Below are 16,590 nucleotides of genomic sequence, written 5' to 3' on the forward strand. Positions count from 1 at the left end.
GGGTTTTTAAAGTGTTTTCCAGCCTTCCCTTTTGTCGTTTTAGGCGTTTCTAGTTAATCTGGTTGCTCAGACCGCTTCTCAGTTCACCTTGATTTGGAGCAGAGTTGGAAACTACATGCAAACATCAAATTTCAAGTAAGGCTTGTCCTGCTTACATCAACCCAGATTTAAGCCCTTTTCCCAAAGAATGTACTTAATCACAAAGTGAGTACCAACAATCCATATAACATACGTAATCATACATCTGTGCTCATATATCGGCTAGCATGAGTATGATAAACTAGACTGAAGTGAGCTTCAAGGTCTGCAATCATACAATGCAGGTAAAAATATTTTTAACCACAAGAGTGTGCTATTAACTCATGAAACCGGAGCTTGCTAAACCAACTGCACTATTGAATAACTACAAAAATGTGCATGAGAAAACTGCTGTAGCCTACTTTTTACTTTAAATGTATGCTGTCAGTCGACTCATAAACTCAATACATTAATAAAACTTACTGACTGAATTCTTATTGTGAATATAATTTTGTTTTCAAATAACTCAGGAATAGCCAATAGTGTGCAAACTTTGTTTTATTGTTTTACTGTATAATTAAACTTAAGTAATTATTTTGTAACTAATATACTGTTTCCGATAGCAAATACTTGTAATAAGCAAGATGATCATCACTAGTGACACTATTCTTAGTGCTTGTGACGTGTGATTCAACTTAAGTTCTACCTGGTAGGTCCATCGCCAAGGCCTGATATCCATTAGTTGCCAGCAGGGCCATGGTACCAAGTTCTTCCCAGGTTTTGGATGTGAATGCCTGACCATGCAATAAGACAATTTGCAGCCTGCACAAACACATAACTGTGTTAACCGGGATTTTAGAGCAGACACAAACCAATCCTGTGATAATCACCATCGCCATCTGGTTTATTAACTAATTTTGTAAATTGGTTTGCTATTAATTAAAACTGGAATGCATGCTATATCCTCAGATAAGCTCACCTTGGCAGTATCTGCCGTCCAGCTCCATCCACTGGTAAAGCTTCTCGGAAGAACAGCGGGGGGTCTCCGGGCAGCTGTCCGGTGCGAATAGACACATTGATAGTTGGAAGTGGAGGAGGAGGGGTGGCCATTAGCCCCATTTTTTGAGCTTCCAGGGATGGCTCCATGCTGCCCTGGCGAATGGATGGCAGCAGAAGGTAGAGCAGTAACGTGGCCAACAACACCAGGCCCAGAACAACGAGACGATTACGCAAGAAATTCATTTCCTCAAGATGGAAGATCTAGAGAAAGCGGCAAACAGTAAATTGTTTGAAAGCCCTTCATATTGTTCCGGTTCACACAATAGTGCTATTCGTCTGGCACTGTATAAATGGATGAAAGGACTAGTACCCAAACCTGTGGTTTTACTTGCACAATATGTGGTTACAAATTGCAAACTTCACCTGTATTGTTAAAGTATTTACTGTCACATTGCTGATAAACACAGCTGATTTTCATCTTCACATATAATAAATAGAGCTGACAGGTAAAATTTTAAATGTAAAGCTACCAAAAAAGTGTTTGTTGCTTGGCAGTTCTTCACTTAATTGGGTGGACATTAACATTTAGAAGTGAATTGGTTTTCCTTAAAAGATTGAAGGTGAGATCCTTTGGAAACAATCATCTAAATGCAAGCTGAGACAGACTGCAAATGAATAATCCTTGCACACCCCGCATGAGACACTGTTCACTCTAAAGGTGCTTAATAAATGTCAATTGGACAAAAATGTTTGGTGACGGGTGGATTTGCAAGGTAACAGAATGAACAAATGAACAAAGAAACCTAGATACAGCCAGGATTAGGGACTCCAATTGTTTGGTGCTGCAGTGCAAAACAGTAAGACGACCAATATAATCGAGCCAAATAAAAATGACAGCTAGCACCAGCTAATTGTATTGCTCCGGTACTAGCTAAACACGCACAATGGGACGCAGCGGGAGGCGACCTGCATTATGCAGCAACATACCGACACAGAGGAGGTAATTAAACACGTTCAGTGACGGAGGGGCGAGGCTTTCTTCTCTATCGTCATTGTCCTCGGCGTTGCTGGTTGCCAGTGATGGGAAATGTTGCTGAAAGGCTTCGGTTCGCTGCTCGTTTGGATGGCTAATTTAGCTTTTCAAAGTGAGAGGAGAAATTGTACTTAAAGACAGCTGCACATCTTTATTCTTCTAACAAAGTAAAACCAATTACCCGGTCAATGAACGAGTGGTTGCCGATAAACTCAAAGTAGACTAGATATTAACCGACAGACGAGAAAGACAGTAGACGCAAACGCATTATAAAGAATTTTTGTCCGATATAAATTAAATCTACCACGATTTTAAACCGACTTTTTCTCGTCGGAGCACTTTAAGAGCTGCACATAACACTAATCTCAACGGCACTTCCTGTTGAAAGTTTCTTTCCCGAAAGCGAAGAAGTGAATTATTTTTGTTTTTTAAAGGTTTTGGATACTTGGTTTACTTTTAGAAAATGAACATAACAAAGCTTGCTGCTCTGCCAGAAATAAAAATGAAATAAAACAAAATAATAATAAATGTAAAGTGTAACTGAGTGCTCAAAAGGATGTTAAGCTTTAAAGTAAAATACAGTACACGGCATTTATCCCAGACGCTGTAAAAAACAACCTATAACAAGATTGGCATAAGACTGGCATATAAGTACAGTATTTTTTTTCCAATAAAATAAAACACAATATGACGAAACAAATAGTAAAATCAAGTAAAATTTTTACAATAATATTTTTCAATATTAAATAAGTAAAAAAATAAAATAAAATAAATACTGACTATAATATATTAAGACGATGTTATAAGCTAAAACATCTCAAGTTAAATAAAGTAAAAATAAAACAGGGTAAAAACAGAATAGCATCATGAAATTAAAAAAAGAAGAAGATGAAACCATAAACCAACGTCATATCTCTGAAATGTAATTCGAATGTCTACCTGGATACCCCCAAACTCAAGACCATACTTTTAGTACTATCTCACATCAAACTTAACTCTTTAAATCTTTATGACATTTATGTATTTGAATCGCAAGTCAATTGTGATAGGCTGTCCTAAAAGAAATGTATTTCATGCACAACCAGAACTTGTCATTTCTGTTAAAAATATTCCATACTAAGAATTAACCTGTGTTCTTATATGAATTAAAGCACAGTGGTGGAGTGATGATTTGGGTTTGTTTTGGTGCCACAGGACCTGACTATAATAAACAGCATTAATCCAAACATTGAGTCAACCATGAACCTCAATCTGATTGAAATGCTGTTGTGAGACCTTAAGAGTGCTGCCCGTAAATGAAGCTATGAACTGAAGCAACCATGTAAAGAAAAGTTTCCCAAATTTCCTTAATGACAAACTGTTAAAGTCACACAGAACACAGAAAATGCTTACTTCAAGTGACTGCTGCTAAAGGTAGCTCTAAAAGCTCTTTTTCATATGACTTTGCGCTCAGAATCTCCCTGACAAAGCAGAACCTCCTTTCTGCTAAGAGTAAAGAAATAACAGACAAACAAATCATATATAAAGAAATTTTAATAATGTAATTCTCTAATGCAAAAGACGAATATGAAATGTTTTAAATACAGAACACTTTGATTTTGTTAATTTGCTTTGAAACAATAACCAGTACATTTCAGTTACATTATTTATATCTTAATATTGAACATAATTACTGATCACAGAATCACAAAATCTGCTTTAAATAGTTGAAAACGTTCTTCTTGTTCTCGTTCTAATCAAGTTTTACTGTGCAAGATCTTTATTTTTGTGCTTTTTGCATACTATTTGAAATAATATGTTGAGAAACATTTGCTGTAAAAGAATATCATGTTTATTATTTAAAAAAAAGACTTAAAAAATTTTGGATACTTCTTAAAAAAATAAGATGAAAGCTGATGGAGAGAGACATAACAACCATCGAGGCAACCCTTTGATTTTCAGCAAGATTCACAGTGAAACAGAGTATTTCCAATGTGACACATTACACGTGAAAAGCCACTATAGCACTGTCATGCACCGACAGTATTCACTCAGTTTCGTCCCTCACGACATGTAATGACACCCAGTCCAACTCTGCATGAAAGTAAAGTGCAGAACTTGAAGACCTATGCAATATAAGTACATATAACATCACAATCCAACAACACTAGCTGTGCAATTCTGAGACTACCGTGTTTGTGAAAAACCACCTGCTGCCTTCTTTCATAACTCATTTTAGCTACTGAACCTAGTACCTACTGTATAAAACATGCAACTGCTCAGCTATATTGGGAACAAACAATTCTGAATTTGTACTTACAGTAATTGCTGTTCACACAGTATCACCGGCAAGATCCTTGACACAACATTTTTTTTCAGTCGGCTAATATTCAGTTAGACAGTTGCAAACAATTTCAAAACAATCCTGTACATTTGGTTATGAATGGAGCGAACATATAGCCTATTCCAGTACATCAGACACAAGCTGAAATCAGCTATAATCAGTTATATTGAACTTTTAGCTGCTCCCTGCTTTCAGGGGTCGCCACAGCCGTTAGCTCCACGTTTGACTTGGTAGATTTTTTTATACCGGATGCCCTTCCTGATGAAACCCTAAAGGGATCCGTTTTGTCTTCCCAGGATCAAACTGGGGGCTATTTGGCTTGTTGGGAAAATGTGTAGACTACAGTCAGCTATAGTGTCAAGTTGTGTTTAAATTGCCAGTCTGATATATTTCCTAATGTTTTATGACCTGTTTTCACAGTGATATCCATTTAAGTTGATGGATACCTTGTAGCATGTATGTATTTGCTCTGCACTGTTCGGTTATAATAAAATTGTTAGCCATGATGGAGTTTATATTAATATAAAGCAAGGACATAAAGCCTGCAACTGCAAAAGAGAGCCGGTTGTAGCCCTGTTAAGGCACAATATTGAACTGAAAACGAGCAGGTCCATCCTTAATGTTTCTATAAGCAAAAAATTACAAAAGAGATTTAAGACTGGCTTGTATTTCATTTATAAGACACTTAAGAGCTCGATATTCATACTATATAATACTATTATAATATAGTGTCTGTTTTGCCGTGAGGCACCAATAACCTGTAAATATATGTGCGTCTGTTCCCTTTTATCCACTTTTTCTACTTTAAGCCATGTGTTGTTGTTCTGATGTTACACCAATCATAAAAAAAGCTTTCAAAAATAGATATCTTTGGCTTCTCTTCACTATGGAGACAGTAAAACATTTACACTAAGGTCCTGTAAAGCTACTCAACATCCATTTATCTGGTGATTACCTTGAGAAAAGACTGATTTTAGACATGATTTTCTACAAGGTAATCTTGGTGGTAGGATATTAATTTCAGCCCATTGTTATAATGATGGATTGCATTTATATAGCGCTTTTCTAGGCACCCAAAGCGCTTTACAATTCCACTATTCATTCACTCTCACATTCACACACTGGTGGAGGCAAGCTACAGCTGCCCTGGGGCAGACTGACAGAAGCGAGGCTGCCATATTGCGTCATCGGCCCCTCTGGCCAACACCAATAGGCGGTAGGGTAAAGTGTCTGTTAAAGTTGTGCTACCCAAGTGGGTAGCAAGTTGCAGCAACAACTTGCTACCCACAGATATTTATGTTCCATCGGTTTGCATGCCAGGACAAAAACCTGCAGCTTGGGGAGGTCTCAGATTACTTGGTACTGTCAATGCATCAATATAATTTCCGTATTTATGCATAAAAGTCTAAACTGTCCACTTCTAGGCTCGCTGAAACAGTAAATAGTTAGTCTCTGTTTTCTCAATGCAGAAGAGTAAGGAGTCCGAGCGGAAGTAAAAGGCAAAGAGGCCAAATCCCTAATACAGAGGAGGCTCTATTGGGCTCTTTTTCTTTCAAAGTACACTCATCACCCCTGTACCCACTGTAGCACTGGCACTGGAAGTGCTTGTGGAAAAAAGTCTTCTCAGTTTGGCTGAGCGTTCCTGTAACCTTGAGCTGGCCACTCTGACTAGTTATCTTGTGTGTTGAAGGGCTGAGATGCAGATATATATCGCTGTCCGATATTCTGCGAAGACAGCGGCCGCTGAAATTACATAGCACACGACTGCAGTGCTCTGCTGCTGTGGACACATTGAGCAGGTACCGACCCAGCGGTCCCTTAAGATAATCATTTAGGGTTGAGCAGTTGGCCTGGAAGACAAAAAAGAAACGTTATCTTGACTTATCACTAATCACCAAGCAGTTCAGCATCAAAGAAGCATAGAAAATACTGTTCTTACACTGCTGCTTGCATGAGAGGTGTCGCCCCAGAAGATTACACCTGCAGCTCCAAGTGCAACACTCTCACCAATTGTGGAGACCAAATCTGTCTAAAAAAAAAAAAAAAAAAGTTGACAGAAACAGTTCAGGGCTGTTCAGTGAAATCATACAGTAACCTGTGTTTTAATAGGACAGTCAAATATACACACATTTTATATCTAGTACTAATGTCTAGTTGCCAGTTGAATGAGATTTCCTAACAGCTGTATATGGAAGGTGTAAGTGACTATAAATACTGATTTAATTTTAGAGTAAATCAGTCAAATAAGTTAGATGCAGGAGCCAGTTTCCTACTCTAGCAGAATAAAATGCATACAACAGTCTACATTTAATACTTTATCTCTGCACACCTAACCTGACCCGTCTTAAAGAATCAAATAGAATCAAATAATGACCCCTGGCTGTTTGTTAGGAAATAACTGTAAGATCTCTCTTTAGGTGTTGTTTGTTTATGGCACAAAATTAAATAGTCTTTCCATCTGGATTTTTCAAGTTACAATATGTCCACTGAGTTGTACATATTACATATTAGTTGCTATTTTTTTAAAAAGTGATATTTAAAAACTGGAAATCCACTCACCTTCCTGGACTGCTATACAGGATTAAAAAAAGAATTGGGTAGTGATTTGAACATCACTCAAAAGAACAAATGAATGCTATAGAAAAAAAAAACCTATGCTTTTATAATTAGGTATTTGGAATTTTTGTCTAGTTTTTCTGTTCTTATTTCTCAGAATGCAGGACATTTGGATAATAACTCCACCAAAACATTAAAATTGAGACCCTGAAGATGTTTGTGCTGAAGGACAACAAATTGGTGTGTCTCCGGCAGAAACAGAGGGTATAGTTTTATTTTTTAAAAAGTATATTTATGTTCATCAGATTTAGGCTAATGTTGGCTTTGTTTGCTTGTGTGTTGTTGCATAATGTAAATAGAATAATAATAATAATCTAAATTAAATCACACTTGTATTGATCAAAGTGTAATCGTCTTGGATAAAATGCTGTTCTAGCCAACTAACCTCAGTTAGGAGAGTCGTTTGACTGATATAGGTAGGTCGGGTGTAAACATAAACAGGACGTGCTAATCCATCCCCAACAGATGCCAGGCGCATTGCCTCCTTCACCCTGTTCCGGACAAAAAGGCGCCCTTGGCTTGTTGAGCGTAGCACAGGTTCCATGTATACTGATGGGAAAAGTGCTGTACATTCCATCCACAACCAGTTGAGATGATTATTGCGGTCCATCTCCACAGAAGGACAATGGCCTGTGTAGTTTTGCAGACCATTCTTGATGTAGTCATGGTTGTAACAATCTGGAAACAGGTAGAAGCCCCACAGCTGATTGGGCCTCATATTCTTGGCCAGTTTCAAAGTCTCCTGCATGAATCTTTGAGCCGATAGCTCAAATTCTTGTTCTGCAACTTTCTCCACTTGTTTTGAGGTCCAAGTAGGGTTCTTTTTGGCTATCATTGCACAGGATTTATTTCGATAGATAAGTTTAGCATCCCAATTTCTGACCCATATAGGGCGCCACTCCTCCCAGTCAATAACAGCCAAACCTTTTGCCCCTGGCACTTTTATGTATTTTTTAAGGCCTTCAGGCATCTTTTTTGAGTGCTCGGTGAGGCTGACAAGCTGTGGAAGGCCTCCATTCATCGCACTGCCATCATGCTTATAATAGGGATACAACCCAAGACGTTCCTTATAGAAGATTGTAAGGTTTTGCCCCACAAAGCCCTCATTGGGGGTCGCTACAATGTCAAACTGGCTCAAAGATAAGGTTACTCTATGTCGTGGTTCACACTCCTGTGTTGGGGCATTCCAGGCAAGAAGAACTGGCTTCTGGGTATATAATGGCCTTCTTGTCTGCTTTATATCTGCAGAACAAAAGGCTGTCCACGATGTAAACACAGTCAGAAGCAACCAGGGCAGCTGGCCAGTTGTGGTGAAGAAAGGGTGAAATGCAGCCTCCATGGTTACAGCTCAACCTTCACCCCTCTTTGTCTGTGAAAGACAAAGCAGTTTTGTTAAATTCAGCCAAAACCTAAACGAAATAGTTAAAATCTTAGATATATAGATATGGAAATCGTTTGCAAGCAAAGCTCGCTTGCTTTGCTTGCAAGGTTTCTGTGAGCTATTACTACATAATTACCCCGTATTACTCATTTGTATTTCCAAATAATACCAAATAAAGTAATACAAAAAACTTCCTCTATTCTTCAGGAAGGAAATTAAAACTACTTTTACTTACTTTGAAAATAGTTGTGGGAGGATAGCTAAATAGGCTACTGGTAAAAGAAAATGTAATGTTAAAATGTTAATATATATATATATATATAAATACATATATATATATATATACTTAAAAAAATACATTACCGAACGTTGCCTCGCCGTTAGCTCAAAGTTTCATTGAAACGGACTACCGTGCTAAGTTAGCTAACGGCTTTCTTCTTCGTGTCCATTCTAACCTGTTCCGCTGAAGCCGAGGAGTTAAGTTTATTCCATTCATGTAATCGTCGGGTAAGTTATTTTCCACTGCCCTGCCATGTGAGGAATAACCTCACTTTTTTCTATGCATATCGATGACTACTAATTAATCAATTCTCCCAGACCATGGCAGGAGTGGTGAGTTGAGCAACAACAGTTCACTGCATTCACTTCCTGAGTAGGGGGGTGTTCAGTTATTGAAAGACGTATTTTATCCACGTTTTCCCGTTTATCTTCCCAACAGTGTTTCTATCATTTTACATTACTTTACAGAATAAAAAATTTCACCATGATCACAGCTTCATATGGCTTGAATCTGAGGGTAAATGTACATAGCAGTAAAACCTACCCCCCTCCTCGTGAATTAATATCAAGTTAGCCTGTTCTTCGAGTTCTGCCCCGAAGGAAGTTTCACTGATAAAAGCGAATCTTAGATTAAAATCTAGTGTTTTGCTCCTGATTTAGATCTGATTATCACCCTAACCTGAATGGATGAATTGCAGCACTCCCAAGTGGCATGGAAAGGTTATTTTGCTTCCTTTTGTTTAAACAAAAGCTTAATAAATGCAAACTAAAAAAGATTAACTATACGAAAGTTTTTGCTTAAAAAAAGTCCAGTATCTATGATATAGTGTATTTAAATCGATATGCACTATAGATGATTGATGCATTTTCATCAACTAGCTTAAATGACCTGCAGATCACACTAAATTTTGGAAATGGTGACCTCTCAAGTTTATAGGCTTAGTTTGTCACCTTTACAGTGAGGTTGATTTGAATTGTTAGGCAGTTTAGAGCGAGAAAAACTCTCATGTGCACTGGTACCCTGCATTAAAATATAATTGATAGCATCAGTTATACATCTCAAGATATTTTTTAAACATTTTTTTAAACACTAAAAAGTGCTATGGCACTGCTGTGAACACCTTCAATTTCTTTTTAAAACTGTAATTTTTAAAAGAGTAGTAATTATGTGTCTTACCAGCAGTCTTTTCTTTTACTTTATAATCTCCAAATGAAAGTAGATCAATCAAGCTGTCCACTTGTTAAAAATAAATACAGCTCAGTCCTTGTGCTCTGTGCCATGAGTCTAGAAAGTTCTCCTAAGAGATCTGTCTAACAGAGTATACAAAAACAGTTGTTCATTGCTTTTTAAATGTCCAGGAAACCCCACCTCTTAACCACTAAGTTGCACATGCAAGTGCAAACCCCTCACTTTATATTCTTACCTGGTCTTAATTTTAAAGCGTGGGAGTTAATATAGGAAGCTACTTTCATCACTAAAACACAGTGGTGTGACTTTACTTCTCAAACAGGATTTCTGCCTGCTGGGTCTTACATGAATCAAGTGTAAATTTTACATGGGTAGGCCACATTCACACAAACACATTGGGTTTTGCGAAACAATCCATAATCCAGTGCGAGGATCCTGATATATGTTGTCAGGATCATGGTAAGTAATATCACAGTAATTTAATACTTACTGTGACACTTGGAGACACACAAGCTGCTCCCTTTCAGCTAATTAAATCAGATTACTGTAAGTGGTGGGTTCCTGCTAGGCTGCATCTGAACATAGTTTTCAGTCTCCTCTGTGAGAAACAGGAGTCTGAGACCTCTTTCTCAATAAAAATGTATGCAATCTATACGTGTCCTCCTGAGCTGTCAAGAGGACAGCTTGAGCTTTTTGTTTGCGGTGATTTGACCAACATACAACACTGACTTTCTTCAAAGTGACCGGCATTGCAGCTTCCACTTTTTATAGCAACAAAGATTAACTGATGTCTTTGCAGATATTATCTTTGTGTTGCCAAAAATGTTCTTCTATCTTAAATATGAGATTATTAACATCAACTTAGTACTGAAATAAATCTTTCACTTGGTGTTCTTTGTAGCGGACAGCAGGAGTCCCGTTTTCAACCTACGCCCATACTTCAGGAAGCAGAATGCTGAGTGAGACAGAAAGGATTGTACTCAAAATTGTAGAAGGGGAGTCAGATGTATAAGTATCAGGGGAGGAGGTGGAGAAGGGCCAGACGCTAGAGCAGGACGGTGAGAGCTCAGAGAAAGACAGCAGCTTTCGAGGAGCCTGAGCAGGAACAAAGTGACAGCACCCACCATCCATTATGAATACAAATAAACATTTAGTCTAGAGCTCTAAGATTTTTTTTAGCATTGCAATATGTAGAAGTGGAAATTAGAGCCTGTTTAGTTGAATACACACACACGCATAAATTCAGTTTAAAATCAGCTAAAACGTTAATTTCTTAAGCTGTTTATTCTGTTGATTTGTATATTTAATATTAGCTATGTGTCCAGTAAACTCTACCTCTCCTTTCTTTATCAGCCAGAAGACTAAAGGTAAAACTGTAATTTTTGAAATAATATGTTTGTTTATGTATTTGGTAGGAACCCCATTAGCATCGTTCTAAAGCACAGCTAGTCTTAAATACATTTGGTTAGTAGGATATTTGCTGTATTTAAAGTTGATGTATTTAAAAGTATAAAATAATGTAAAAGTTGTTTTTTTTTTGTTAAAGCTTTTGAGTTTTACTTTTTTACTTTACACTTTACAGAGTTTCTGGTCCCTGTTTTGATCTTATTGTTTTGCTGGTATTGTTTCTCCTTCTCATCACTGGGCTTGTTCCCTCTGTCTTCCACTCTGTCTGTGTCATGTTTAAGTCTTCCTGTCTCGTAGCATTTATTACTTCCACCTGTCTTTTTTTGCCTCGTGTCATGTCACTCATCAGTCCGCAGAATATAAAAATAGTCCTGTCCTCGTTTTTTGCCCTTGTCAGACTGTTTCCCGTTGCATTCGGTGCCCCTTTCCACACATCTTGATAAGAACATTGTTGAAACTGTGTTTTTCTTTTTCTTCCTTTAAACACAAAATGTATTATTCCAAAAGAGCATTTTTAATGTGTCCACCAGAAACTCCAAGTAACATGTAACACTTTGCCGCTTGTGACCTCTGATTGTTATTGTGTCAGGTATTCAGCAATAACAAATGAAATGTAAACTAGACTGAGGTGCACGTTTTCCACCTAATCAGAATCCACCCAGTTATTTTCCACAATCTCAATTATTGACTCTTTTTCCTTTGAAAAGAGTTTTTATAGAAAAACTCATCAACATGCTTATAACAACAAAGCACATATTTTCATTCTTGACCTTTATAACCCAATTGTGCTATTACTTATACCTTACGAAAAGACTGTCAGATATATCTATTAGAAGGTGGAATAATTTAAATACTCCTTTAAAAAGACAAAAGAATATATTGACATTACTGCATGGCTTAAAATGTCATGTGACCTGTAAGCAAAACCAGAGGATATGTGGTTTGCTGAGTCAATTTCATTAATCCTGAGACTGCAATTCACCTCGTGGCCTTTTATATTTGTTCAGCTGTGAGAAAACGAACAACAAAAAAGTAATAACATGGCATGTCTCCCCCAGACTGAAAACAGTACGTACCCACAGAGGGGGAAGGCGGAAAGCCCAAAGACTGCAGCAGAGACACTTCATAAAAGCAATAAAGTGTAGTGGATTTTGGCACTCAACTCTTTATCCTCTAAGAAGAGCAATATTAGACAGCTTTGTCAAAAAACTCTTTCCCATGGTGATTGCATTGATAGTCTTTACTTCTGTCTTAACTTCATCCATAACTCATTAGCAGTTGCTCTTATACACGCTTTACTTCCAGGTGCTGGTTTGCCATCGCAATTTCCTCTACAAGTGCCTAATTTTGTTGCAGGTGGAGGTCAAGAGCGACATTTCAAATACACATCCACCTTCAGCTCATTTTAGTGTTTAAAAACTCTGTAGAAAGATTCAACTGCCTGTTATATAAAGGATTATTTGGCAAATAATTTCTATGAGCTTTGAGTGTTATATAAAAGTTCATCTTTCTTTAAATAATTGACTCTTTTACTGAAGTCAAATTCAAACAGGATAGCAAAGCCTTGGCAAGTCAAACTATTGAAAACTTAAAAGTACTCCAATCCAATCCTTGAAATTTGAAATATTTTAAAACCTTTAATAACATAATTTAATGTGATTACTTGTATTAAAACTCATGAAAAATGCAGTGTCCACCAGGGCCAGACTGATGGCTTTATAGTCATGACTCCACATTCCCAGAAGGCACCTGAATAGTTTCCAAGATTAGTTGATGCCATTCCCATGCAGGTCTAAATTCCAAGAGCTAACCACATTACAAATGTCAGGTGTGGTTACCATATATGGCAGGAGCTTTAACCCCCTCCCTTTGCTAGAAGATCTTAATTTCCCACCATGACCTCTGTGTAATTAAACTGTAGTTATCTATCCATCACTGTTAATATAGAAACCCTGACGATTGTCTAGGGCCAAAAAAAGCACAAAAAAAAAAAGATTAACACAAGTGTCCATGTTAATCTTCTTTTGTCTTCACTGCTCTTACTGATTTTTACTGGAACATTTCATAATGAACTGTGATTATGTGAAGTTACGGTACACTGAAATGTTCATCTGTAAAGTTTGGATACAGAAAAGGAATGTGATTTAATTCAGCATTTTATTTTGTAATTAAAAAACAGTTATAATAAATTAAAAGTTAAACATTGTATGTCAAACCAGCAAAGAAAACAACAGGATCTGTCATTAGACTCACTGCTGCGGTGCACATCTTGTGGCTCTGAGGTCACTGAAGCCAGTCCTTCCAACATTAAATTGTGACATTAAGGGTTTGTGAGCCACTGATTGTCAACTCATTGGGCTGTCCCATAAGTAGATCCTGTTCCATGCATAATGAAGCGAGTCATAATGTCAAAAAACGTAAGTGTGCACTGGCAACTTTTCAACTCTTGCTCAGACCCCTTTGGAGGGAAGAACATTACATTCTCCTTCACATCTTTGAGTTTTATGAATCAAACCAGAAGACGATCTACTGCTAAATATTCAGGCCTCAGTCATGTGTCATCCCAAATCTGCACACAGTCACACTTACATGCACACATACCAAGATCTGTAAACTGATTTTCCCCAGCTTGGCACCGTTCTAGATCCCCACTGGTGACCTATTCTGTGTCTTAACTGCACACAAGCCAAAAACAGATCACATGCAGAGGCTCAGCACACAATGCATCAGCCTGTCCACATAAGGGCATCAAATATATCAAGAGATCATGTTATTTTGAAAGGTGGTTCGGGCTTCCATCTGCAGTGGAAGCCGAAGGACGGAGTTGACACAGTGGCTAGTCCGAGACGCTCCTCAGACATTGTCAGGCTTCACAGATGACAACTGGGAAATCTACATGGATGCATGGATGGTCCAGCTTTATAATTCCCTGTGAGGACACGAGAAAATAAAATGATTTGGACACATGCTACAGAGATCTGGTGTTAGTGTGTAAAGTCTTGCTTTAAAATTTTAATTTCCTCACCTGAGGTGTGAGGTTTTTCTGAATCTTCTTCAGCTTCGCTTTTTTACGGCCGTTTCTTGTCACAATCGTCTCTTCGTAGAACTCATGGGCCAAGTCACCATCTTCATCAAAGAACATTGAGCTGGAGCAAAGACACAAAATTACTTGCGCACAGTAATTATTATTAATACACACAAGCTAGCTTGCTTCTTGCGCACGATTGTGTAAATATTTCTGGTCCACATACTCTAATTTGTGTACCACAAAGAACACAAAAAACCCCAAAACAAAATGAAAAGCAAACAACCAGCTCAGTATAAAAGTGGTGCGTAAGAGGGTAGTTAAAACCACTACAGGTCTGTTAAAGTCTGCTTGTGTCCAGTCTAAATACAGTGTGGAGAATAAAAATAGTGGACACATTAGCAGGGAGAACAACGTCAGCTGATCTGGTGTGATTTGCTGGTTAAACACCATAAATCTTAGGACTTTATCTTTTTCTCTCTCAATAATGTTGGCCAAAGGTGAATGTGTAACTCTGTTTTCACCGAAAACTTTTTTTACAAAGAACATTTTAAACCATTCTTTACATTTTCCCCCCTCCGAAAGTACACACTGTATCACGTTGCTGTTAAACTTTTCAAAATCTTTGCAAAATCATCACACACATACATGGCCCAGTTTAAATAAGGCTGGACAACATGCATGAAACAATCATTTTAGAGCACTGCTTTTGATTTGGAACCTCAGTCTACTCAAAAGCCCACAGACTGCTAATTAAAAACAACACAAGTCAACAACAATGTCATAAATGAGTGTCTTGGTGTATGACGACATTACATTTACCTTCTTCTTGTAAAGACAAAAGGAGTGGCACCCGGGAAACTTCGAACTCTTGCCAGTGTCTGCTCATTTCCATCTTTGGTTGGATCGTCTGAACTACCTGAGCCAGAAAAAGGCCAAAATCCTTTGGATTTGGAGCCGCTACCTCCCATCTTCAGCTGCAGCACATTATTTTCTCGTGTCCCGAGGCTGCCAGTGGTGCTACAGTGTTACTGTACAAGATGAAATGTGCCTTCAGGGTGTGACACCTGTGAAAAGTGGCAAATAAAGGGTAGCTTTAGCTGCTTTCAGGCAAAACATAATGGCACTTATTTATTTATTTTTACAAAATGCTACTTTAAGAAAGGCCGAGACCTGACTTTTCTTTAAACAAGACAAGCCCGGACTGAGTTCAGTTATGATCATTTTCTGCTGTAGGCCAGCAGCATGACAGTGCTAGAATAACACAGCAGCCAAAAATCGCGCACGCAGTCACGCTTCGGTGTCACGAATTACAAATGGTTAGATATGGAGTTTAAATCAAACACAACAACATGAATATCTGCTTCTATCTGTCTAGTAGAAGACTCGGTAACATTTTGAAGCCATAGCAGTTAGCTAGCAAGCCTTTCCCGACACCAAGATCAGTCTGTCACCACAGTGCTGAGAAACTTATCCCGGCTGCACTAATCGTAGCTGCTTTTATGCCACTTTATGTACCGTCTGCTAACATCACCATTAGCTTTATTACTAGCATTAGCTAGGTCAACATGTTCCTAAACAAAATAACGTTTACTGACGTCGCCATGGGCTAGCATGGACTGATTTAACAGTTCATGCCGTTCCTCGTCGCTTTAGCTTAATGGAACACATACCTAAATTGCGCAGCAGTATGCTCGGAGGTAAGAAATTCTCTTTGATGAATTTATGTTACTGGCTCGCTAATTCTGTACAAGCACAGACCTCATAACACACAAAGCTACGCTAAGTTGTTTATGCTATCTGACGGCCACGTTCTTCTTCTGTCTTTTCCCTCTGAAGCTTGGTGCAGAGACGCTGTGGTGAGCTAACGCCATCACGTGGACAGGAATATGAAACCGAAAAGAAAATGTAGTCTCTACATTTTCTTTTCTGTACTAGTGACTTGTACATTTTGATCTCATGTGGGCCGAACTAGTGAAACTGTCCCTTTTTTCAAGTGTATAGAATTTTAACTACACATTTAATTCCTGAGATAGCTTAATATAAAAAAAGAAATGCTAATCAACAGCACCTCTCTGTTTTTTCTACATAATAAAGAAATGCTGCTGTAGTAGATGGAAAAAAAAAAGATCAGCACAATTCTTTGGGATTAAACTATAAGAAGTAAATGTGCCAAATTACATAAATCTATAACTGAATTACTTTGGTGTAGTATGACCAAGATGGAGGTCTTCATCAATAGGAAAAGCTTGAAAACCTATGAAAATAAAACTAAAAGTCTAAAATTTCTGTTCTCTACATTTTCCAAAGCCAAACTTTG

General features: G+C 37.9%; 3 protein-coding genes across 6 annotated transcripts in view; all 3 read right to left on the reverse strand.

Moving 5' to 3' along the window:
- abhd14a (abhydrolase domain containing 14A) overlaps positions 1 to 2,371 on the reverse strand; it is a 6,747-nt gene extending 4,376 nt beyond the window's left edge. Inside the window, exons 1-3 of the mRNA XM_063473024.1 lie at positions 2,005 to 2,371; positions 998 to 1,278; positions 725 to 840 (exon numbers count right to left, since the gene is read on the reverse strand). Coding sequence (XP_063329094.1) covers positions 725 to 840; positions 998 to 1,260 — 379 coding nt within the window. The 5' untranslated portion in view covers positions 1,261 to 1,278; positions 2,005 to 2,371. The remainder of the gene's footprint in view (positions 1 to 724; positions 841 to 997; positions 1,279 to 2,004) is intronic.
- Positions 2,372 to 3,602: 1,231 nt separating this feature from the next.
- Positions 3,603 to 9,953, reverse strand: hyal2b (hyaluronidase 2b). Of its 4 annotated transcripts, none has more exons than XM_063473027.1 (4): positions 9,827 to 9,953; positions 7,375 to 8,358; positions 6,313 to 6,402; positions 3,603 to 6,223 (listed from the first exon to the last, which is right to left on the reverse strand). In XM_063473027.1, exons 2-4 carry the CDS (start codon positions 8,326 to 8,328, stop codon positions 5,834 to 5,836), a joined length of 1,434 nt encoding a protein of 477 aa, XP_063329097.1. In that variant the 5' UTR covers positions 8,329 to 8,358; positions 9,827 to 9,953; the 3' UTR covers positions 3,603 to 5,833. The 4 variants fall into 4 exon arrangements, with proteins under 4 accessions (XP_063329097.1, XP_063329098.1, XP_063329096.1 ...); XM_063473028.1 differs by lacking the exon at positions 9,827 to 9,953 and adding an exon at positions 8,826 to 8,972; XM_063473026.1 differs by lacking the exon at positions 9,827 to 9,953 and adding an exon at positions 8,734 to 8,972.
- A 3,420-nt stretch (positions 9,954 to 13,373) lies between these two features.
- Positions 13,374 to 16,093, reverse strand: tusc2b (tumor suppressor 2, mitochondrial calcium regulator b). Its single transcript, XM_063473030.1, has 4 exons — positions 15,944 to 16,093; positions 15,093 to 15,337; positions 14,271 to 14,391; positions 13,374 to 14,174 (listed from the first exon to the last, which is right to left on the reverse strand). Exons 2-4 carry the CDS (start codon positions 15,239 to 15,241, stop codon positions 14,109 to 14,111), a joined length of 336 nt encoding a protein of 111 aa, XP_063329100.1. The 5' UTR covers positions 15,242 to 15,337; positions 15,944 to 16,093; the 3' UTR covers positions 13,374 to 14,108.
- Positions 16,094 to 16,590: the final 497 nt, after the last annotated feature.

The sequence above is a fragment of the Pelmatolapia mariae genome, linkage group LG5 (genome assembly GCF_036321145.2).
Source record: "Pelmatolapia mariae isolate MD_Pm_ZW linkage group LG5, Pm_UMD_F_2, whole genome shotgun sequence".
Classification (NCBI taxonomy): Eukaryota; Metazoa; Chordata; class Actinopteri; order Cichliformes; family Cichlidae; genus Pelmatolapia; species Pelmatolapia mariae.